This window comes from Anas acuta, chromosome 14 (genome assembly GCF_963932015.1).
Source record: "Anas acuta chromosome 14, bAnaAcu1.1, whole genome shotgun sequence".
In the NCBI taxonomy this organism is placed as follows: Eukaryota; Metazoa; Chordata; class Aves; order Anseriformes; family Anatidae; genus Anas; species Anas acuta.
In genome coordinates, this window is record NC_088992.1 from 7,881,675 (window position 1) to 7,898,305 (window position 16,631).

The following is a 16,631-nucleotide window of genomic DNA, read 5'->3' on the forward strand; positions in this document are numbered from 1 at the left end:
TTCCACCACCATTTTGTCTCTGTCTGTCTGTCTGTCTTCCACCACACTAGAAAAACATGAGTTTCTGCACTGTTCTGAACAGTAATCATAGGAAATTATTTCAGCATTTAGGGAAAGGGAAAATATGTGCTGCAATCCTTTGACATTCCATCTACAGGTTCATTAGGGCCTGAATTTTCAGATGCATGCTCGGAATCTGGGTGAGAATGCTTTTTTAAGTAACAGACACCAACACTGACCTGCAAAGGGCATGTGAAGGGGGGCTGTGGGCCTGCTGAAGATGTTATCTACTTCCTTGTGATTGTTCTCATTTGTTTGCTTTAGGAGTGTTGATGTGGGAGGTCTTCAGTGAAGGTAAAATGCCCTATGAGAACCGCACCAACGGAGAAGTGGTGGAAGAAATCAATGCAGGATTTCGGCTCTACAAACCCAAGCTGGCCTCCAAGGCTATTTATGAGGTCATGAGCCACTGCTGGTGCATGGTTAGTATTTCACCAGGAGAGCCCTAGTTCTCACCAACAAGAGCTCTCTTCCCTTTAGTGTTTAGGAGATGCTCACATGCTAGCACAGGATCAAATCCTGGACGTGAGGCATTTTGTAGCTTTCATCTGTGTTAGCAAGCTGAGTTAAACCCTGGGCTCTTTGGTTTTTATTTAAGCTGCTATCTCTCTAGAATGTGTTGACTCAACTGAGAAGTCTATGTAGCACACTTAAGTTAATTCAGCAGTTTGCTTCCTAAAAAAGCTACATATCAGTGAAGCTCGGCTTTAATACAGATGGTAAAAATGACAGCCAACCCATTACAAGGTCTTAGTGGCCTCTAGGGAAAACTCACTGCTAGTAGAAGAGAAACTGCACAGAAGGAACTTCATTCTTCCATTGGCATTTTCTCTGTGAGAATGGGTTTTATTTCTGTAAAAGCTCAGTCTTGTCACAAAGTTTTCCTTTCTAACCTCACCATTCCTCTCAAGCTGACATTAATGTTCTCCCTCTCTCTCCCCTTCTCAGAGGAAAGAAGACCGCCCGTCATTTTCTCTTCTGCTCTATCAGCTGAGTGAAATCTCTGAGTATGATCTGTAATCACAGCACTGGCCACTAAGTGAAGCTGAGAGTCCTGAGAGGGCAGATGGCTGGATTTTCCCCACACGAGCATTAACAGGAATCCTCTCACCATAGACACTTGTCGTACGCCTGGGGAGAAGGAGAGGGCAGAGGCCAGTACTTCCAGACAGACAAGATATCCTCAGGTCTTCCAGAGCACAGGCACGGGCTTTGGACTGGCCAGGAAAGTGGTTTGCATCTTACAAGCAGAACCAGCAATTGAGCACAGATTCCTGCGCCACGCAACCCAGCAAGCGTATTTCTCATGAAGATACAGCCTCAAAAGTAAGAGATCTGGCATTGCTATTCCAGTTCTGTGAACTGCCAAATTAAGGTCTTCCTGGAGGAAGAAGAAAAAAAAAAAAAAAAAAAAATCTTTGGCTGAAGATGAACATTTAGACATTTCCATGGCTCTCTAATTCAGAGTAGGCTGGACCTGAAAGCTGTGAACAGGAATAAACCTGGAACACAAGGGAACAAACTGGATTTAGTGTCTGCATTTCTGATGCTGATATTTCAAGGTGGTTTTGTTCTTTTACATGATCTTCTCTGAAACTGTGGCTGAACAAAAACAGGGTTGTGGTATCCCATAAGCTGAAGAGGTGCCTGTATGTTCACCCAAGTTTGTAAGGGAGGAAGAAAAAAAAAGCAATGTACTGAAGAGTCTTGAAATTCTCTCAAATTTGTGTAGTGAGTGGGAAAATGGGACTCTCCGATGGGGAAAAAAAGTCAAAGCTGAAAGTTTGTATTCATTTTTTCTTCAGTCCTTCTACATCAGAAAAGAGACCTCCACCAATTTCTTTGAACCAAGCATGGAGGACTCAGCAGGGCCGAGTGCTGGGTGTCTCTAGCCCAGGAGAAGACAGGATCCCACGATCTGTTTGCCCGTGAGAGGCACAGGAACCTACTCCAGAACCAGTGTGTTTGGAGGGAAGGAGCCAGCGGGCGCTGGAAGGGTAGCCCTGAGGAGGAAACATGGAGTGTGTGATCAGTGCGCCAACGATAATGAGAAGTTTTCGCTTACTTCAAAGAGCAACTGAATCATCAAGTAGAGAGTTTTCCATCTCTTCTCTCAACAAACTGGTGAATCCTCTAGGGACTGATCAAAGAAAGAAAGGCTTATGCAAACAGACTGCCTGGGTACTTCTTGATGAGTTCCACATTATGAGGTGACAGCGCGGGTACTTCAATTAAAATCTACCTTTTCTCCGCAAGACAGACACTGATTTGACGTAACCAGCCTCCAAAACAGAAGCATGCATGTTAGCGTCCTGTAGAATTTGTAAGATCAGGATTTCTGCTAAGCATTAACTATAACTAGGGAAGCCAAAAGGCCTCACAGATGCTATGTGCATATATGCAGTCTGTATTTTTGATGTTCCCGTGTTTGGGCAAGCTAGGACATGGGTAAACCTTACGTGACAACAGTTTACAAAAAGTCTGAGGTGCAAACTTCCAGCAGCAATTTCTCATGTCGTTACAGAAGTCAAGTTCAAAGATGTTTGCCAACAAAAATGGAACAAGGAAATACTGTAATCCTATGATCTCACATATCCTGTGTCAGACTGTTTCTTCATAGAAGGAGGTCAAATTTTTGGTATTTTTCAGACCTGTGGTTCTAAGGTAGCAGCCAGCATCTTTTCAGGTTTATGGATACAAGCAAGACGTAGTTCCTGCATCTTCCCACTTTGCTTTGTTTCCATGTTATTCTCCTTCTACAAATATAATCCAGAATGACTCTCCCAAGCAAGGAAAATCCTAACATTCAGACCAGAGGTTGTCAATCCAAACCAGGGTCAGAGTCTTCAGGTCAGGATTGCTGCCCAAATCCCTCAGCAGTCTGAACCTACATGTGGAATATGAACATCTACAAAACAGATTTTGATTTCTTGCCTACAGTGAATTTAAGCTAAGTTTCTCCTTGTCCCTCTCACCCTTTTAGTCCGAATTAGCCTGTTGTCACGTTCCCATGGTGCTAACTTTGGTGTTTAGCCAATGCCATTTTCAGTAGCCCTACGCAAGTTGAACTGCATGCACACCTATGGCTAAGTTTCAGGCCAGCTGGCCATGACCCCACTCTCTCCCCCACCCCACTTAGAGGAGCTGTACAACCGCAGGATGCTCTGAAATGTTTTTTTCCCTGGGCACAGCCACCCAGCCCACGGCAGGGATATCCACAGGCTCACAAAGCCCAGCCTCTGGCTTGCTGCCCTTTCCATCCAGGGAGCAACCAGGGATCTGTCAAGACTGAGGAAGTTGCTATTATGTAGCAGCAGTGTTGCTCTTCTAAGAATTGTTTTGGAGGCTATATTTATGTTTGATGAGATAAATGTAATATTTATTAGCTAGGGAGCATTGCACGAAACAATGTTGTAATGTCTTACGTTTGGTCTTCTTTAGCAGGAATTTCTATGTACACAATATATATTTTTACAAATAATAAAAATACCTTGTCCCAACTGTGGCTTTCACTATATGTCAGCAAAAATGCAAAAAAACACCCTTACGCTTTCATAATCACACACCCTGCCCTTTCGCAAAATCCTCCCCTCCAAGAAGCAAACAGGCTTCTTCTGGCTTTCTGCAACATCTTCTGTTCCCAGAGCTACGGCTGCGCTCTGGGGCTGGCTTGGGAGGTACTAGGAAGTTTTAGGAAGTTGTGACCTGGTCCCACTGCTCTGTCCCAGCACGTCCCCAGCCTGCTGCTATGGTGAGCACTGGCACAAGGCTGGTGGGCCTGCCCCCACTGCCAGTCCTCCCATCCTGCAGTGATCTGCACGATAAACGCAAAGCTCGTTCCCTTATTCTGTAACCTAAGACAGCACAGAACAGAAAATCAAAATAGCGTCACAACATCTGTCGAATTCCCATCACCCTGAGCCTGGCTGATAACAGGAGCAGGTTAAACTGTACAAACACACACACACACAAAAAAAAAAAAAAAAAAAATAGTCCACAGCAGTTTTACCTGCCACAGGTTTCTTGAACTGACCTTGTTTCACCCACGGCCTCAGAGCAATATTAGCTGTGAAATCTCCCAGATCTGCAAAAATAATGTTCACTTACTGAATTTTTCTGACAAGCAATAAATAGTAAAAAGAGGAATGATGGCTACAAAACGTTCCAGTTAAAGGTGAGATAGAAGAAATGCCGCAGAGGGGAATGAGAAAAGTCTACACAGAGAGATGCAGGTTTGTTTGGGTATGGTCCTATCTGCTAAAACAAAGGCTGTTTCTATGACTGCCGTACTGCTTTGTGGTTTGCAGACCCCATGCCAAGCTAGCACGGACAGCAGAGCCGCAGCCTCTAAGGAATTGGGAGCAGTTACCCTAACACAGGAAGGGCCAGATGGCAACCTGCTTGTAGCACAGGCTGATGCTTAGGGAGGGGACACTGCCAAGGCCACCAAGGAAACGGATCTAGGCATAAACACAGGCTTTCAGCAGTCTTGCACATCCACCAGTGTCTTTCAACCAGCAGCAGCAGCTGAGAGGGCTGCCGAAAAATGAATGAAGGCCCCATCCAGGGTTTGCATCAGTTACGGCGAGGAGCTGCTGCTCTGCAGGTTGTAAGAGGTCCAGCTTGGATTTCACGCCAGCTCTGAAGAGCCCTATCGAAACCTTACAAAGCAGCGTGGGCAGAAGGACTGGAAACTCATCCCCGAAGAAACGCCAGATGCCAAAAAACGCCAAAAGGAAGCTCTTTGGCATGCAGTGCTGACTCAGAAAAAGCTCGGAGCAAAGGCATCGCCTCCTGCCTTCCACCCCTCGCACTCCCAGCCACCCAAAGCTCCGCGGGCATTTTAAGCACAAACCTTTCACCGCCACCCCGGCTCACACCCCCGGGCGGTAACCTCGGGGCGGCGGCACCCCCGGCACCCAACAAGGGGGCCCTGCCTCCCCGGGACCCCCGGCAGCCCCTTCCTCTCCCTACCGCTGCCCAGCGGAGGGGCGCGCATCCCCCGGGTACCCCCCGCGCACCCCCCGCGCATCCCCCGCGCATCCCTCGGGTACCCCCCGCGCATCCCTCGGGTACCCCCCGCACATCCCCAGCGCACCCCCCGGGCTCCCCCCTTGCAGCCTGGGGGGGGGGGGAGGAGCCGCTCTCCCCGCTCCAGCCCTTTCCCTCGCCGGGGGCCGGGGCTCCCCCCGCCGCCGTGCGGAGGGGCCGGCGGAGAGCCGCGGAAGTGCACTTGCTGCAGCCATTTCCTGCTCTTTGTGCGGGCGGCGCGGAGCATCCCGGCGAGCTGCGGCCCCCCCCGTGCCCCTTTACCCTTCCCTAATCCCCCAGGACCCCCCCTTTCGGTCCCGTCCCCCCCTCCATCCGAGCGCCAGGTGAGCGGGGCGGGGGTGGGAGCGCTGCGCGGGGGCTGCGCGGGGGTTGCGCCGCCGCATCCCTGCAGCTCCGCGGCCCCCGGTCGGGATGGGTTTGGTTTTTTTTTTATTTTTTGGGGGGGTGTCGCGATGGGGGTGCCACCCGGCGGGGCAGGTGTTGTGTCCCCCACCTCCCCCCCCCACCCAAGGGTGGGAGGCCCTGGATGTGCGAGGATGTATCCCATAATGCTCCGTGCTACCTGCGGCAGGCAGCCCCCCCGCCGTCAGAGCACGGCGCCGGAGGGGGGGGGACACAAAAATCCCCTTCTCCCCTTCTAGGATGGGGGGGGGAAAGCGCTGAGCCCCCGGCCCGGTGGGCGCTGCAGGCCCCGGGGTGATGGCAGCGCTCCGCACAGCCCGGTGGCGGCGATGCTGCCCCCACCCCAAGAGGGGGGAAATGGGGGAAGAGGCGATGGAGGGGGGCGGTGGGGCCAGGGGCAGGAGCTGGCCCTGGGGGGGTCATGGTGGGGGTCCCAAAAGGGTCCCCAGGGGGTCCGCAGTCAGCGCCCACCGGGAGAAGATGGTGCCCAGGGCGAGGAGGGGAGCAGGGAGATGCTGAGCCGGGGGGCGTGCGGTGGGCTGGGGGCCTTGATGGTTATCCAGGGTCGTGTTTTGGGGGCGGTGGGAGCTGGGGGAACATCCCCCATCCCCAAAATTTCCCCCCACCCGGGCGGAGGCCATGAGCGGGGAACGTTCCTTTGTAGGCAACTTTCCAGGCGGGGAGGCTGGAAATGCATCCCACTGGGAGGAAGGGATGGCTCCTGGGGGGGGCTGGATAGGGATGGGGGGAACAAGAGGCACATGCTGGACCCCCCCCCCGTGCTTACTGGGCCTTATTCTGCCGGCTGGGCTGGGGAAGGAAGAGGGTGCCGGTTGGGCGCCCTACGAGGAGGCCGCCAGCACAGCTTGTCCCCCTTCGCCATCTGCCGCTTTCCCCGGGGGGGGCTGAGGCCGCCAGACTCAGGCCACAAAGGTTTTGCAGAATTAGGCTGGGCTGCAGCACCCTCAGCACCCCCCCAGCCCTGCACAGCTAGCCAGAGGAGAGCGCGCTCATGTTCGGCAGGGTGACAGTTGTCAGAGGTTGGGCACCGCACTGGGTGGCCAGCCCGCTATTTTGGTGTCTGTCACAGCCCTGTAATTCTAGGGTAATTCCCTACAAAGGATAACGCCTTTCTCCTTTTCTCTGTGCAGCTAATTGCTGTTAATGAAGCCCGAGGAATATGGAAAATCTTCCATTTTCTGACCCGGGTCTCTTTAGCAAAGCAGGCTATCCTATCATAATAAGAACTTTATTAACAAACAGTTATCGTATTTGCATGAAAAGAGGATGATCATTTCTGGAAGATCAGTAATTGTCCAACTATAACAGCTCATTTCTGTATGGTTTAAATTCTCAATAAGTGCTTTGACTGTCAGCAAAGGAGCTTGCCTGGAAACTTGCTCTAAATTTTTCAACTATATTGGAAATGTAGCTTCCTATACCAGTCTTCTGCCTTGACCCTCTTTCTTTGGCACCAGAAAAAAAATTGATCAATTTATTCTATAAGAAATAAATTCCAAATAAAATGTTGCTGAGAAACAGAGACAGCAGAGATGGCTAGAACTCCACCGTAACGGGGTGGCTGAAAATGCAGAGTGGAGATGCAGACCAACAGCTTCAGGAGTTGGGCATTTTGGCTTCCTTTTTGATGGGAAGAGTAATTTCATGGTCATTAATGCCTGTGTCTGTGCAGGGCAGGAGCCCAGCTCTGCCAGCCTTGCTCATCCTGGCTGTGTTTATCTGCTTATGCAAAGAACCTCCTGACTGGCGTGGTGTTGAAATTACAAGTGATTCTTAGAGCATGCAAGGAGAGTTTGATGTCATGCATCCTAAACCACAGGGGACGTTAATCTCGTGAACTTTAGGCAAGGGTAAAACTAACCTTTTGCATCCCAAATTTACTCTACTTAATTGAAGGTACGTTGTCAGCCAGCAGCATTCACCTTCCTCTTGCTGTGAGGCAATGGGTACCAGAAATGTCCTGCTGTGTGCCTGAGGCATCAGGCAGCTGGGCACTTGGTCCAGGATGCTTCCTGACCATGGATTAAAGATTTTTTTTTGGAGCAAGGGGGAGGAACATGGTCAGAGAGGCAATCATGAATTAAGTGACGTTCCCAGGTTACCCAGGGACTGGGCATCAAAGCTGGAGACAAATCCCAAATCCTAGGAGGTGACCAGAAGTTTGCGCTTTTCTTCCAATTCACCACCTCCCCATCAAAAGTCATTTTGCTGCTCCTCTCACCCCAGGCTTGCAGGACTCAGAGTTACTGCCAATCTCCAGAATTCCTGTGATTTCTTTCCTCCTTTCCTGTCCGCTCCTGCGGCCCCAGCGTGGATGCCTGCTGTAGGAGCAGGTGAGCTGCAAACCCGAAGCAGCCCGTGTCACTTCCCCAGCGCTCTCAGCTGCGCAGCTTCGAAGCCAAGCACACATGCATGCAACATATTCATTATGGCCCTGCTTTTAGAAGTCTTCCTTTGTTCCCCCAAGCTGCTCTAACAATAAAGGCTTCTTTGTTCCTCTCGCTGTGAAGAGGACGATGCTGCACAGACACTTCTGGGCGAGCGTTTCAGCGGGGAAGGTAGGACCTGCCCTGAGACTGCGAGCTCAGGCACCAGGGATGTCCATCCTCGCTCCTTCTCAAAACCTTGCTACGCTCTCTAGGCTGCTCTCACAACAGATTTACCATAATTTTAGCTACAGAGTGGTGGGGCTGGGCCTGTGGATCCTGTGTGGCTGGCGTGCCTGGGGTTGGTGCTTTGGGCAGGTGGGACGGGGAGCACCGAGCATCACCTGCCCCAGGGGGACCACAGGAGGAAGAAGTTTCTGCAGCGGATGGGCAGGAAGTATGTGCAGCTCTCGTTAGCACCGCTGCTCATCAGCAGAAGCTGTAATTAGCCCTTTGGCCATGTCTCTGCTCCCCAGGGTTTCACCAGGGTGGAGCTGACTCCTGCCAGGCTCACGTTGAGTTCTACCAAAACACACATTGCCGGAGGAGCATCAGCCTCTGATCAGAGGCAGGATATGCAGAAGAAAATAGTTTCGAGAGGCAGCTTGTAGCAGCCCAAGAATCCACGCAGGCAGGATATGTTTCCTGTGTGAGAAGGAAAGCCTTACCCCGCAGCCCATGAGCTATGGTAACAAAAAAGCCCCATTTGGGGCACGCTGCCGTGCTCCACCCCGGGTGGCGCGGCTGCAGCCCCACGTGTACTGGCACAGGAAGGAAGCGCCGCTGGTGAGCTGCAGGCACAGCTGGCACAGCTCTGCCGGGGTTGGGGGGTACGGCTTAACGAGGACTTTTTGGTGGGTGCCCCAGGACCCCTGTAGTTCCCTGGTTGTAGTCACTTGGTTGCTGAACGGAGGGGGTGAAGCTGGATGTGACAGGGCAGCGCCTGCACCATGGGGAATTGCTTGAGGCTGCTCCCCCGGGGATGCTGTGGGGTGAGGATCCTGGTCTGACAGCCCAGGGTGTCCCCTCCATCGTGTGCTGCCAGCTGCAGGGCTGCCCTCTGCCACGGCTTGCCAAGGGCCTGAGACCCAGAGGAAGTCCCGACTGACTTCACTGTTCCCCTTCGTCTCCTTTGCTTCTGCCATTGCGCTGAAGAAAACATAGAATTGAAACTGGGAGTCCCCGTCACTCCCGGGGGTGTTGCAATGAGGACTCATCTGGTAAACCCACAAAGTTTGGGCAGTTTTTCCACCTGGATCCCGGTTCTTGCACTCTGCTGAGCCGTGGCAAAGCAGGGGGTGGGCTGTGGCCAGGGCTAATAGCTTGCCGGTGCTCGAGGCTTCCTCTTCTGTTCGTTATTTCTACGTGGTGCCTCCCTTCCTGCAACGGAGTGCCAGACCTGTGGGGCAGGGGCTGTTGGCTTCTTGCAGGTTTGTGCCATGGCCGGCACCACAGGTCTGAGATGCCAAATTGGGACCCGGATCTCCTGATCAGAACAGGACAGAGCAGCTGCTTTGGGCAGTTTTTGCACCTTGTTACAGGCAGCAACTGGGGCCAAATGGGGTGACGGGGGAAAAAAGAAATTTGAGAGAGTAGGGAAGGGGCTGCTTGAGGATTCTTTTCTCCAGATACTTATTTCGTGGTTCTTCAAGCTGCAAATACAACCAAGCCTGTTCCTCAGCTGCCTGGTGCCCTGGGGAGGCGTTTGGGGAGGTGACGTGGGTTTTACCAGGCTCAGAGATATTGCAGCTCCTGCGTGCAGGCAGCAGGCCCTCTCCTCACCAACACGAAGCCACCCCAGGACTGCAGGCTGCCCGCAGCCCCCTTGGCTGTGCTCCTCGCTGAGTGCACGTGTGTCTGTCTGTGGCCATCCCACAGCCATTGGCCTTCCGTGCTCCCAGTGCTGGAAACGAAAAGCAAACTTGTATTTGGGGAAACAGTGACTCAATTAAAAACAACAACATGAAAAAAGGACCTAGGGGAATTGTAGCAGATTATCGGCTGAACGGGAGCGCCTGTGGAGCTGCTGTTGTGACCAAGGATATGGTGGTGAGCAGGAAGGGACATGGTGTTATTTTTCTATCTGGCACTTGTGCAGGCGTTGCTGGAGCCCTGTGTCCTGCGCTTTGGCAAAAAAAAAAAAAAAGCTGCAGAATTGGATCAAGCTTAGAGAAAAGCCAAAGAGATGAAAGGATTGGAAAAACATACCCAGTAACAAGGCAGTCGAGGAGCTTGGCCCAGTTGCCTGAGCAGAAGCGAAGGTTGCAGGGTGTTTGTATTGAAATCTGCGAGTATCTTGATGGGAACTTTGAGCTCTGTTGAGCTCTACTGTCTTGCAGATTAAAGTGATAAAACCCGATGGCTCACATTAGAAACTAGACAGGCTCCAACTGGTAAAAAAGCGCTCCTCGAAAGAGGGGCAATCTGCTAATTGAACAATATGTCGGTTCCCAAAGCCAGTTGTCTCTACAAATACCTACATGCAGCTGCATGTTTTCCGAGAGGACAGACTCCAGGTCAGCCACAGCTCCTGCACATGGATTAGGCATTAACTGGGGGAGCCCGGTGGCGGTGGTTATACAAGTGCTCAGCCCGGATGACAGCAGCTTCCCTCCGTGCTTGCGCATGCAAAGGTGAAGAGCAAAAGAGATCAGGGACAAAGAGCTTGATCCTGCGTCTCAGCTTGTCCGCGTCGGTGCTCGGCACAGGGGTAATCACCAGCGAGCTCCTTCAGAACCGTTTCCCTTTGCTTTTTATTTCGTGTGCAGCTGGCACCGTCTCAGGACACCGCTGGTGGCAGCTGCAGGGCAGGCTGGGGCTGGGCAGGGGCCACTGCGTGTCTGGTTAAGGCAAGGAAATTTCTTATTTTAGCACAGCAACTATTTTTTATTTTATTTTATTTTATTTTTGCTGCTTGAGCTGCCATAGCCTGACTGTGCAGAAGCCGATTCTTTCCGGTTCACCTGTGAAAATCGCTTCGGTGTTTACAGTTTCCAGCTCTGCTCATGTATGTGGGAAGGCGATCATGTGAGCGTCAGTGCTGGTCATGCTTTTCTAATCACGCTGCTTCAGGAGAGATTTTGGAAAGCACCACTTTGCATTTTGGAGCACAAGCTTTCACTTGAGGCTGCTTAAGCTGCGCTGCAGCCCCCAGCTGTTTCGTGTCTCCAGCAGTTTTGCATAGAGTTAAGTAAAGGAGGACATGGGTGGGTGGCTGTGTTCCTCTTATTCTGCATTCTTGCTTTGTTATTGAGTCATGGAAGGAGAGATGACACAGAGATATAGGTTAAATACACAAGAAAAGGAAAACAAGATGAACCAGGATCCTACCCACTGCGGTGCAAGCTAGTCCTGGCTCCAGTTTTATCCTTTGGTGCTTTCTCACTGAGGCTTCTGCCTGCTGACTGTCTGTCACCCTCTCTTTTCCTTTGGATCTAGCGTGGAAACTGAAGAGCCAGAGCCATGACCACCCACGTCACACTAGAGGACGCCCTGTCCAATGTGGATTTACTGGAGGAGCTGCCCCTGCCCGACCAGCAGCCATGCATCGAGCCGCCCCCTTCCTCCATCATGTACCAGGTACCTCCAGCCCCGGCTGCAGCAGGGCATGCAAAGCGCAGGGGTTCATGCAAAGCAGGGGGGCGCGTGGTGCTGTGAGAACGAGCAAAAAATGTTCCTGGTTCAGTGCGTTTAAGGAAATATTCACAACAGACCTAGCCACAAATCTGCTCCCAGAGAGACTGGTGAAAGGGATCTTGAGCACTGAGCAAGATGTAGGGAAGTTGACCATGAGGACAAGAGGGCATGAACCAGTGAGAAGCCAGAGATAAGGTTTGTGATAACAGCAGAGAGTTCTCAGTGATGTTTTATTGTGCGTGTATTTCTGTGCTTCCTTTTCATGGTACTGCATGTGTCCAAGTAGGCCAAAATCAAAATTCTGCCTGAATTTGGCTGGCCTGTGCTGCCAGCACAGCTGGAGCTGCTGCTGGGGAAGCGGAGGGCATGCAGGGGAGGGCAGTGCCCACAATCACTGCTCTGCCTCGAACACCCACAGATTTAGCTGCAGCTGCGCTGACCGAGCTTGGCGTGAGCCCAGGGCAAGGCTCAGACCCCTGCTTGTGCATCCACAGCGGGATGCCTCAACTGCTTGGCCACCACACCCTGTCCTACTGCACACACCCGGGGTTAAATATAACGCGGGGTTACTTTCTCTGTCCTGCCACTCCTGTCTTCGTGGTTTACCCGTGACTGTACATAAATGCACCCATACAGGGATGGCCGTGCCGTGTAGGCAGGGCTCTGGAATTACAGTATCTCTTTCAGCAGGTCAAGCTGCGGGCTTGTTCAGTAGCGTTAGTATCTCTATGGGTTATCAAACCCAAAGGCATTTCTGGGCTGTTCAAATGTCAGCTAGCCCTGGAAAATCTTGGTATCAACTTAGCATCTCTCTTCACAAAACAATTTTTTATCTTCACTGGCTTGTGTCCTGCGACAGGCTAAAGGTCCCGTCTTATGGCACAGCCCCACTCATGTCTCATATCACAAGTGTGCACTCTTCTGGACCTAAAAACCTCATCTTAACCAGATCTGGAAGCATTTGCCCAGCTTGGTTCCTTGTCACAGATACGTTGGGGTTAGCCCCATCCCTGCCGCCCAGAGATGCACACACAGCCCCAGCTTTTGCTTTCACCTCAGCCACATGCGCTATCCGAGAGGCGCTTCGAAAAACAGCCCCGCGGCCACAGGTCTGTGCTCTCAGCTTTGCCTCTCAGGAAATGGGTTACTGAGGTGAACACGGCTGCTGCAATGCTGATGACATTGCAAGGAGCAGCTCTGGGCGCCTGGGACTCGCGTGTGCTCTGCCCTGCAGCAGATACCATCAGCACGCCTTGGCAGAGGAAATTGCCCAAGCACAAAGTGTGTGAATGGGCGCTCGGTGCCGCAAGGCCAAGGAGCTGCTTTCTCACCCTCCACCTTGCTCTGAACTTCCTTGCTCCCGTATCCAGACCCAAAGCAGTAGCTCAGCTTCCCAAACAACTTTTCCTCCCAAAGCATCTGCTTGCAAGAGCAACACTAGCACTGCTACTGGCATCTGAACGAGTACTGATTTTTGTATTTATGTTTTCCAGACATCTCTTTCCCTGCCCTTTCCACGTGTTTATCCTTTGCAATTCCTGCTGACAGGATGTGGTCTTCCCCTAGCAGTCAGGGGCACAAATGGATGTTAATGAGGTTGTGTTTGTCTTTGAGTTAGCAGACTAAAGTCTTCAGTATAACCGCTAGAGGTTTGCTCACTGGTGTGGCTGCAGTTCCTTATAACTGATCCCCGCTTGGCTTGGCTTGATTTTATAAGGCTGTGTCAGTCTTGATTGCCACATCTTCACACATATAATCTGCAGGGTCTTTTCTAAGGAACACACATGGTTCAGATGCATTGCAGGCTGCCCGTACAAATCTACTCCAGCCCTAGAGAGGCAGTCATTTCCAGCACCTCAAATTTTTCATAGGCTGACCCTGTGCCCCAGGTGTCCTCGAGCCTGTGCCTGCATGGGGTTCCCTGGATATACTCCCGAAACAATTTGCCAGTGCACAGCATCAGGTGAGACAACTAGCATGTATGTATGTTAATCCCAATCCCTGTTTCACCCACAGGCTAATTTTGACACAAACTTTGAAGACAGAAATGCCTTTGTGACTGGCATAGCCAGGTACATCGAGCAGGCGACGGTGCACTCCAGCATGGTGAGTCCCCTGGGCACTGCCCCGGCGATGCTGAGCCACGGCGCGTGCCCTGTCCCAACAACACCTCTCTGTGTTTCAGAACGAAATGCTGGAGGAAGGCCACGAGTACGCCGTGATGCTTTACACGTGGAGGAGCTGCTCACGAGCCATCCCCCAGGTACCAGGGCCCTTTCTATACAGGACTCTGCTCAGAGCACCTGTGTGGTTTTGTCTTGCATGGGTTAATTTGGACTGAAGACTGACGCAGATAAAAGAGTTGAAAAGAGAGGCCATTGAGGGTTCAAATTATCCTCCTCACTCCACCTAAGTCTCAATCACTGATCTCAGCAGCAGGTAGCTACTCCAGAAGAAGCAGGTCCCTGCTGCTGCCTTAGCAAAGGACATCGGCTCTGCACCCTTGTGTATGTCCATCCCTGACCCTCTTAGCAGCACCTCTCAGCTAAGTCACACTAGCCACAAATGAAGCAACTGTTTGTGGCTGACAGTGTTACATATATGTATATATTTCCTGGTTTCAGGACCGTTTCCCCAGCTCCCCAAAGCAGTCACACTTGAAGTCACTTCACAATCGCAGGACCAGCTTGTGTGTCCCATAGCTGTGCAAGGACACAGCTGGGCATAGCTCTGGTCCCGCTCAGCGCTTGGCATAGTGCTGTGTTTTTCTGCTTGGATCCCTATCCACTGCTCTGTCTGGAGATGGGGTAGCCTTTGCTTTAATTAAAACAATGCTCTTATTTCCTTTCCAGTGCACCACTGGAATATTTTTCCCTCTCATGTTGTGGGGAGATGCAGTTTGCTACAGGCAAAGGCAGTTAGTTTTTGGAAGTTGAGAGTCAAATGATCAGATCTGGTTTATATCACACTTCCTGACACCACTGCATGCTGTGTCTCAGCTTCAGTTAAAAATTGCTCCAGTGCTGAGTGGGACTCTTGTGTTGCATGAAGCGAGATGGCTAGCTGTGCACCGCAACGGCCGGTGCTCTTGAGACGTGGCAGATTTGGGCTCTCCCTGACTTGCATGGAGCAGAGTGGGCAGCTGGGGCAGCTTTCTGCATCCCAAACTGGTGCTGGGGCGCTGTCTCTGCTGTCATGGAAGCCCTGGAAGGGTCAGTGTTGAGCCAGGATGTATGAAGGAGCTCTTCACTATGTCAGAAACATTTTGGGAGTGAAGATCAGCCTCCCAGCCAGGTCTCCTCCAAACGCCCTTTTTTGCTGCTTCTGTACCTGACGGTCCTGGGTTTAACCATTCTGCTCTACTGCTGGTTCTCTTTCAAATGTTTTTCAGTCCTCTCTCCAACCAGAATCCTGCAAACACCTACAGACATGAGTAAGGTTGCCCATGAGGCCCACTGAGCCGTGATTCAGACTCCAGCGCAAAGCTTGTCATCTGCAACACGAGCAGTGCTGGAGCACTGTGAAAGCGCAGGCTGACAAGGCAGCTGGCAGATGTAGTGCACATCCATTAACTCTACTGATAAAAGGGCTTGCAGCACTTCCGTGGAGCCAGGAAAAAATATTTCCACACGGCTGACAATGCCCATGTTAACGGTTCCCTGGGAAAGGTCAAACCTCAGTTCCCCTGGGTTATACTCTGCTGATGGTCTGACGAGATCCAGCCATGGGGAGATTGCTGATGCTGATTAGATTTTTGCTTATCTCCCATTTACATCTGATGCTGTGCTGCTGTTGCCTGTGCTGGCCATGCTAGCAGAAGGCAGGCTATGGCTGAGCTGATGGCAAGACAGAGTTACTTAAATTTAGCTTCCTAGGACTCGCTTAGGATAAAGATGACTCACTTCATTCCTACTAATCACGTCCAAGCCCAGGGATTTTTAATGGGTCTGCAACAGAACCAAAGTGATCCCAGCAGGACTAGAGCAGAGCCATAGCATGGCGCCTTGTGTTGCAAACTCCCACAGACACAAAATCTAAAATAAATCTATGGTACAACATTCCCACATTGTATAGCAAGTGCAGACTTCATTTTTTGTGTATTCTACTCCAGACATTAGAATATGTCATTTCTCAGAGTCCAGATTGTGTCCATTTATAACAAATGGAGAGGGTTTCACATCTGAGAAAAAGCCCTTTCTGCTATCACCCGTTGCCTTGAAAACAAGCTCCCTCTGGAGTCCCTCTGTTGTCCTCAAATGAGGACAGGATTCACTGTGAAACAAGCAGAAGTTGGTGGCTGGTGCAAGTCCACAGCTATGTTAGAAACAATGCTGATGGAGATGGTTTGTCTTTGCACTGCAGGTGAAATGTAATGAGCAGCCAAATCGAGTGGAGATTTATGAGAAGACAGTAGAAGTCCTGGAGCCAGAAGTCACCAAGCTTATGAAGTTCATGTATTTTCAGGTAAGCAATCAAGGGGAGTAGTAAAAATAATGTCTTACTTTGGTGTGAGGTTCCTCAGCAGGGCTGTGCTGTGCTGTGCCCGCCACGCCAGCCTGGAGAGCCCTGATCTTGTGGTGTGTTTATTACTTGCAGTTACCTGTCCAGAGCCAAATCTGTGCCATTTAACCCTTGCTCAGCCCCAAGCTGGGAGCGAACACACTTATGCCCTTGAAGTTCATAGAGGACTACAACTGTAGGAGCTAGTTGATGCCACAAGCTCCTGTTTTTCTGGAGTGCTGGCTGGTGGAGGCAAGGGCTGTTTCTGTGCTGACAGCCTGGTGCCAGCACAGCTCACTCTTCAGCTCTTCTCTCTGAAGCAAAGCTGTAAGGAGTGGAAGGCTGATGGTACAGCTGATGTGTTAATCCTGGCCACGGTACCTGTCCAGTGTGAGAGCACTGAAGCTTGCATTTAGCGGTTGCTGAATTTGAGGCACTTGAGAAGATGACAAGCGTAGATCCCAGCAGAGCAGTGACCACATAGCCAGCAGAGCTGCTCTGGGCTTAAGGGAACTCTCTACATCACCACCTGCA

General features: G+C 51.3%; 2 protein-coding genes across 8 annotated transcripts in view; both read left to right on the top strand.

The window, feature by feature from the left end:
- The window catches only part of ITK (IL2 inducible T cell kinase), a 30,030-nt gene extending 26,470 nt beyond the window's left edge, over positions 1-3,560 (top strand). Inside the window, exons 16-17 of the mRNA XM_068697975.1 lie at positions 325-482; positions 1,009-3,560. Coding sequence (XP_068554076.1) covers positions 325-482; positions 1,009-1,080 — 230 coding nt within the window. The 3' untranslated portion in view covers positions 1,081-3,560. The remainder of the gene's footprint in view (positions 1-324; positions 483-1,008) is intronic.
- A 1,675-nt stretch (positions 3,561-5,235) lies between these two features.
- The window catches only part of CYFIP2 (cytoplasmic FMR1 interacting protein 2), a 53,343-nt gene continuing 41,947 nt past the window's right edge, over positions 5,236-16,631 (top strand). The window contains exons 1-5 of one of the 7 annotated variants that reach the window (XM_068697971.1): positions 5,236-5,435; positions 11,400-11,540; positions 13,614-13,703; positions 13,783-13,860; positions 15,960-16,061. In XM_068697971.1, the coding sequence (XP_068554072.1) occupies positions 11,424-11,540; positions 13,614-13,703; positions 13,783-13,860; positions 15,960-16,061 (387 nt within the window). In that variant the 5' untranslated portion in view covers positions 5,236-5,435; positions 11,400-11,423. The other 6 variants (XM_068697965.1, XM_068697968.1, XM_068697970.1 and 3 more) reach the window with 6 other exon arrangements.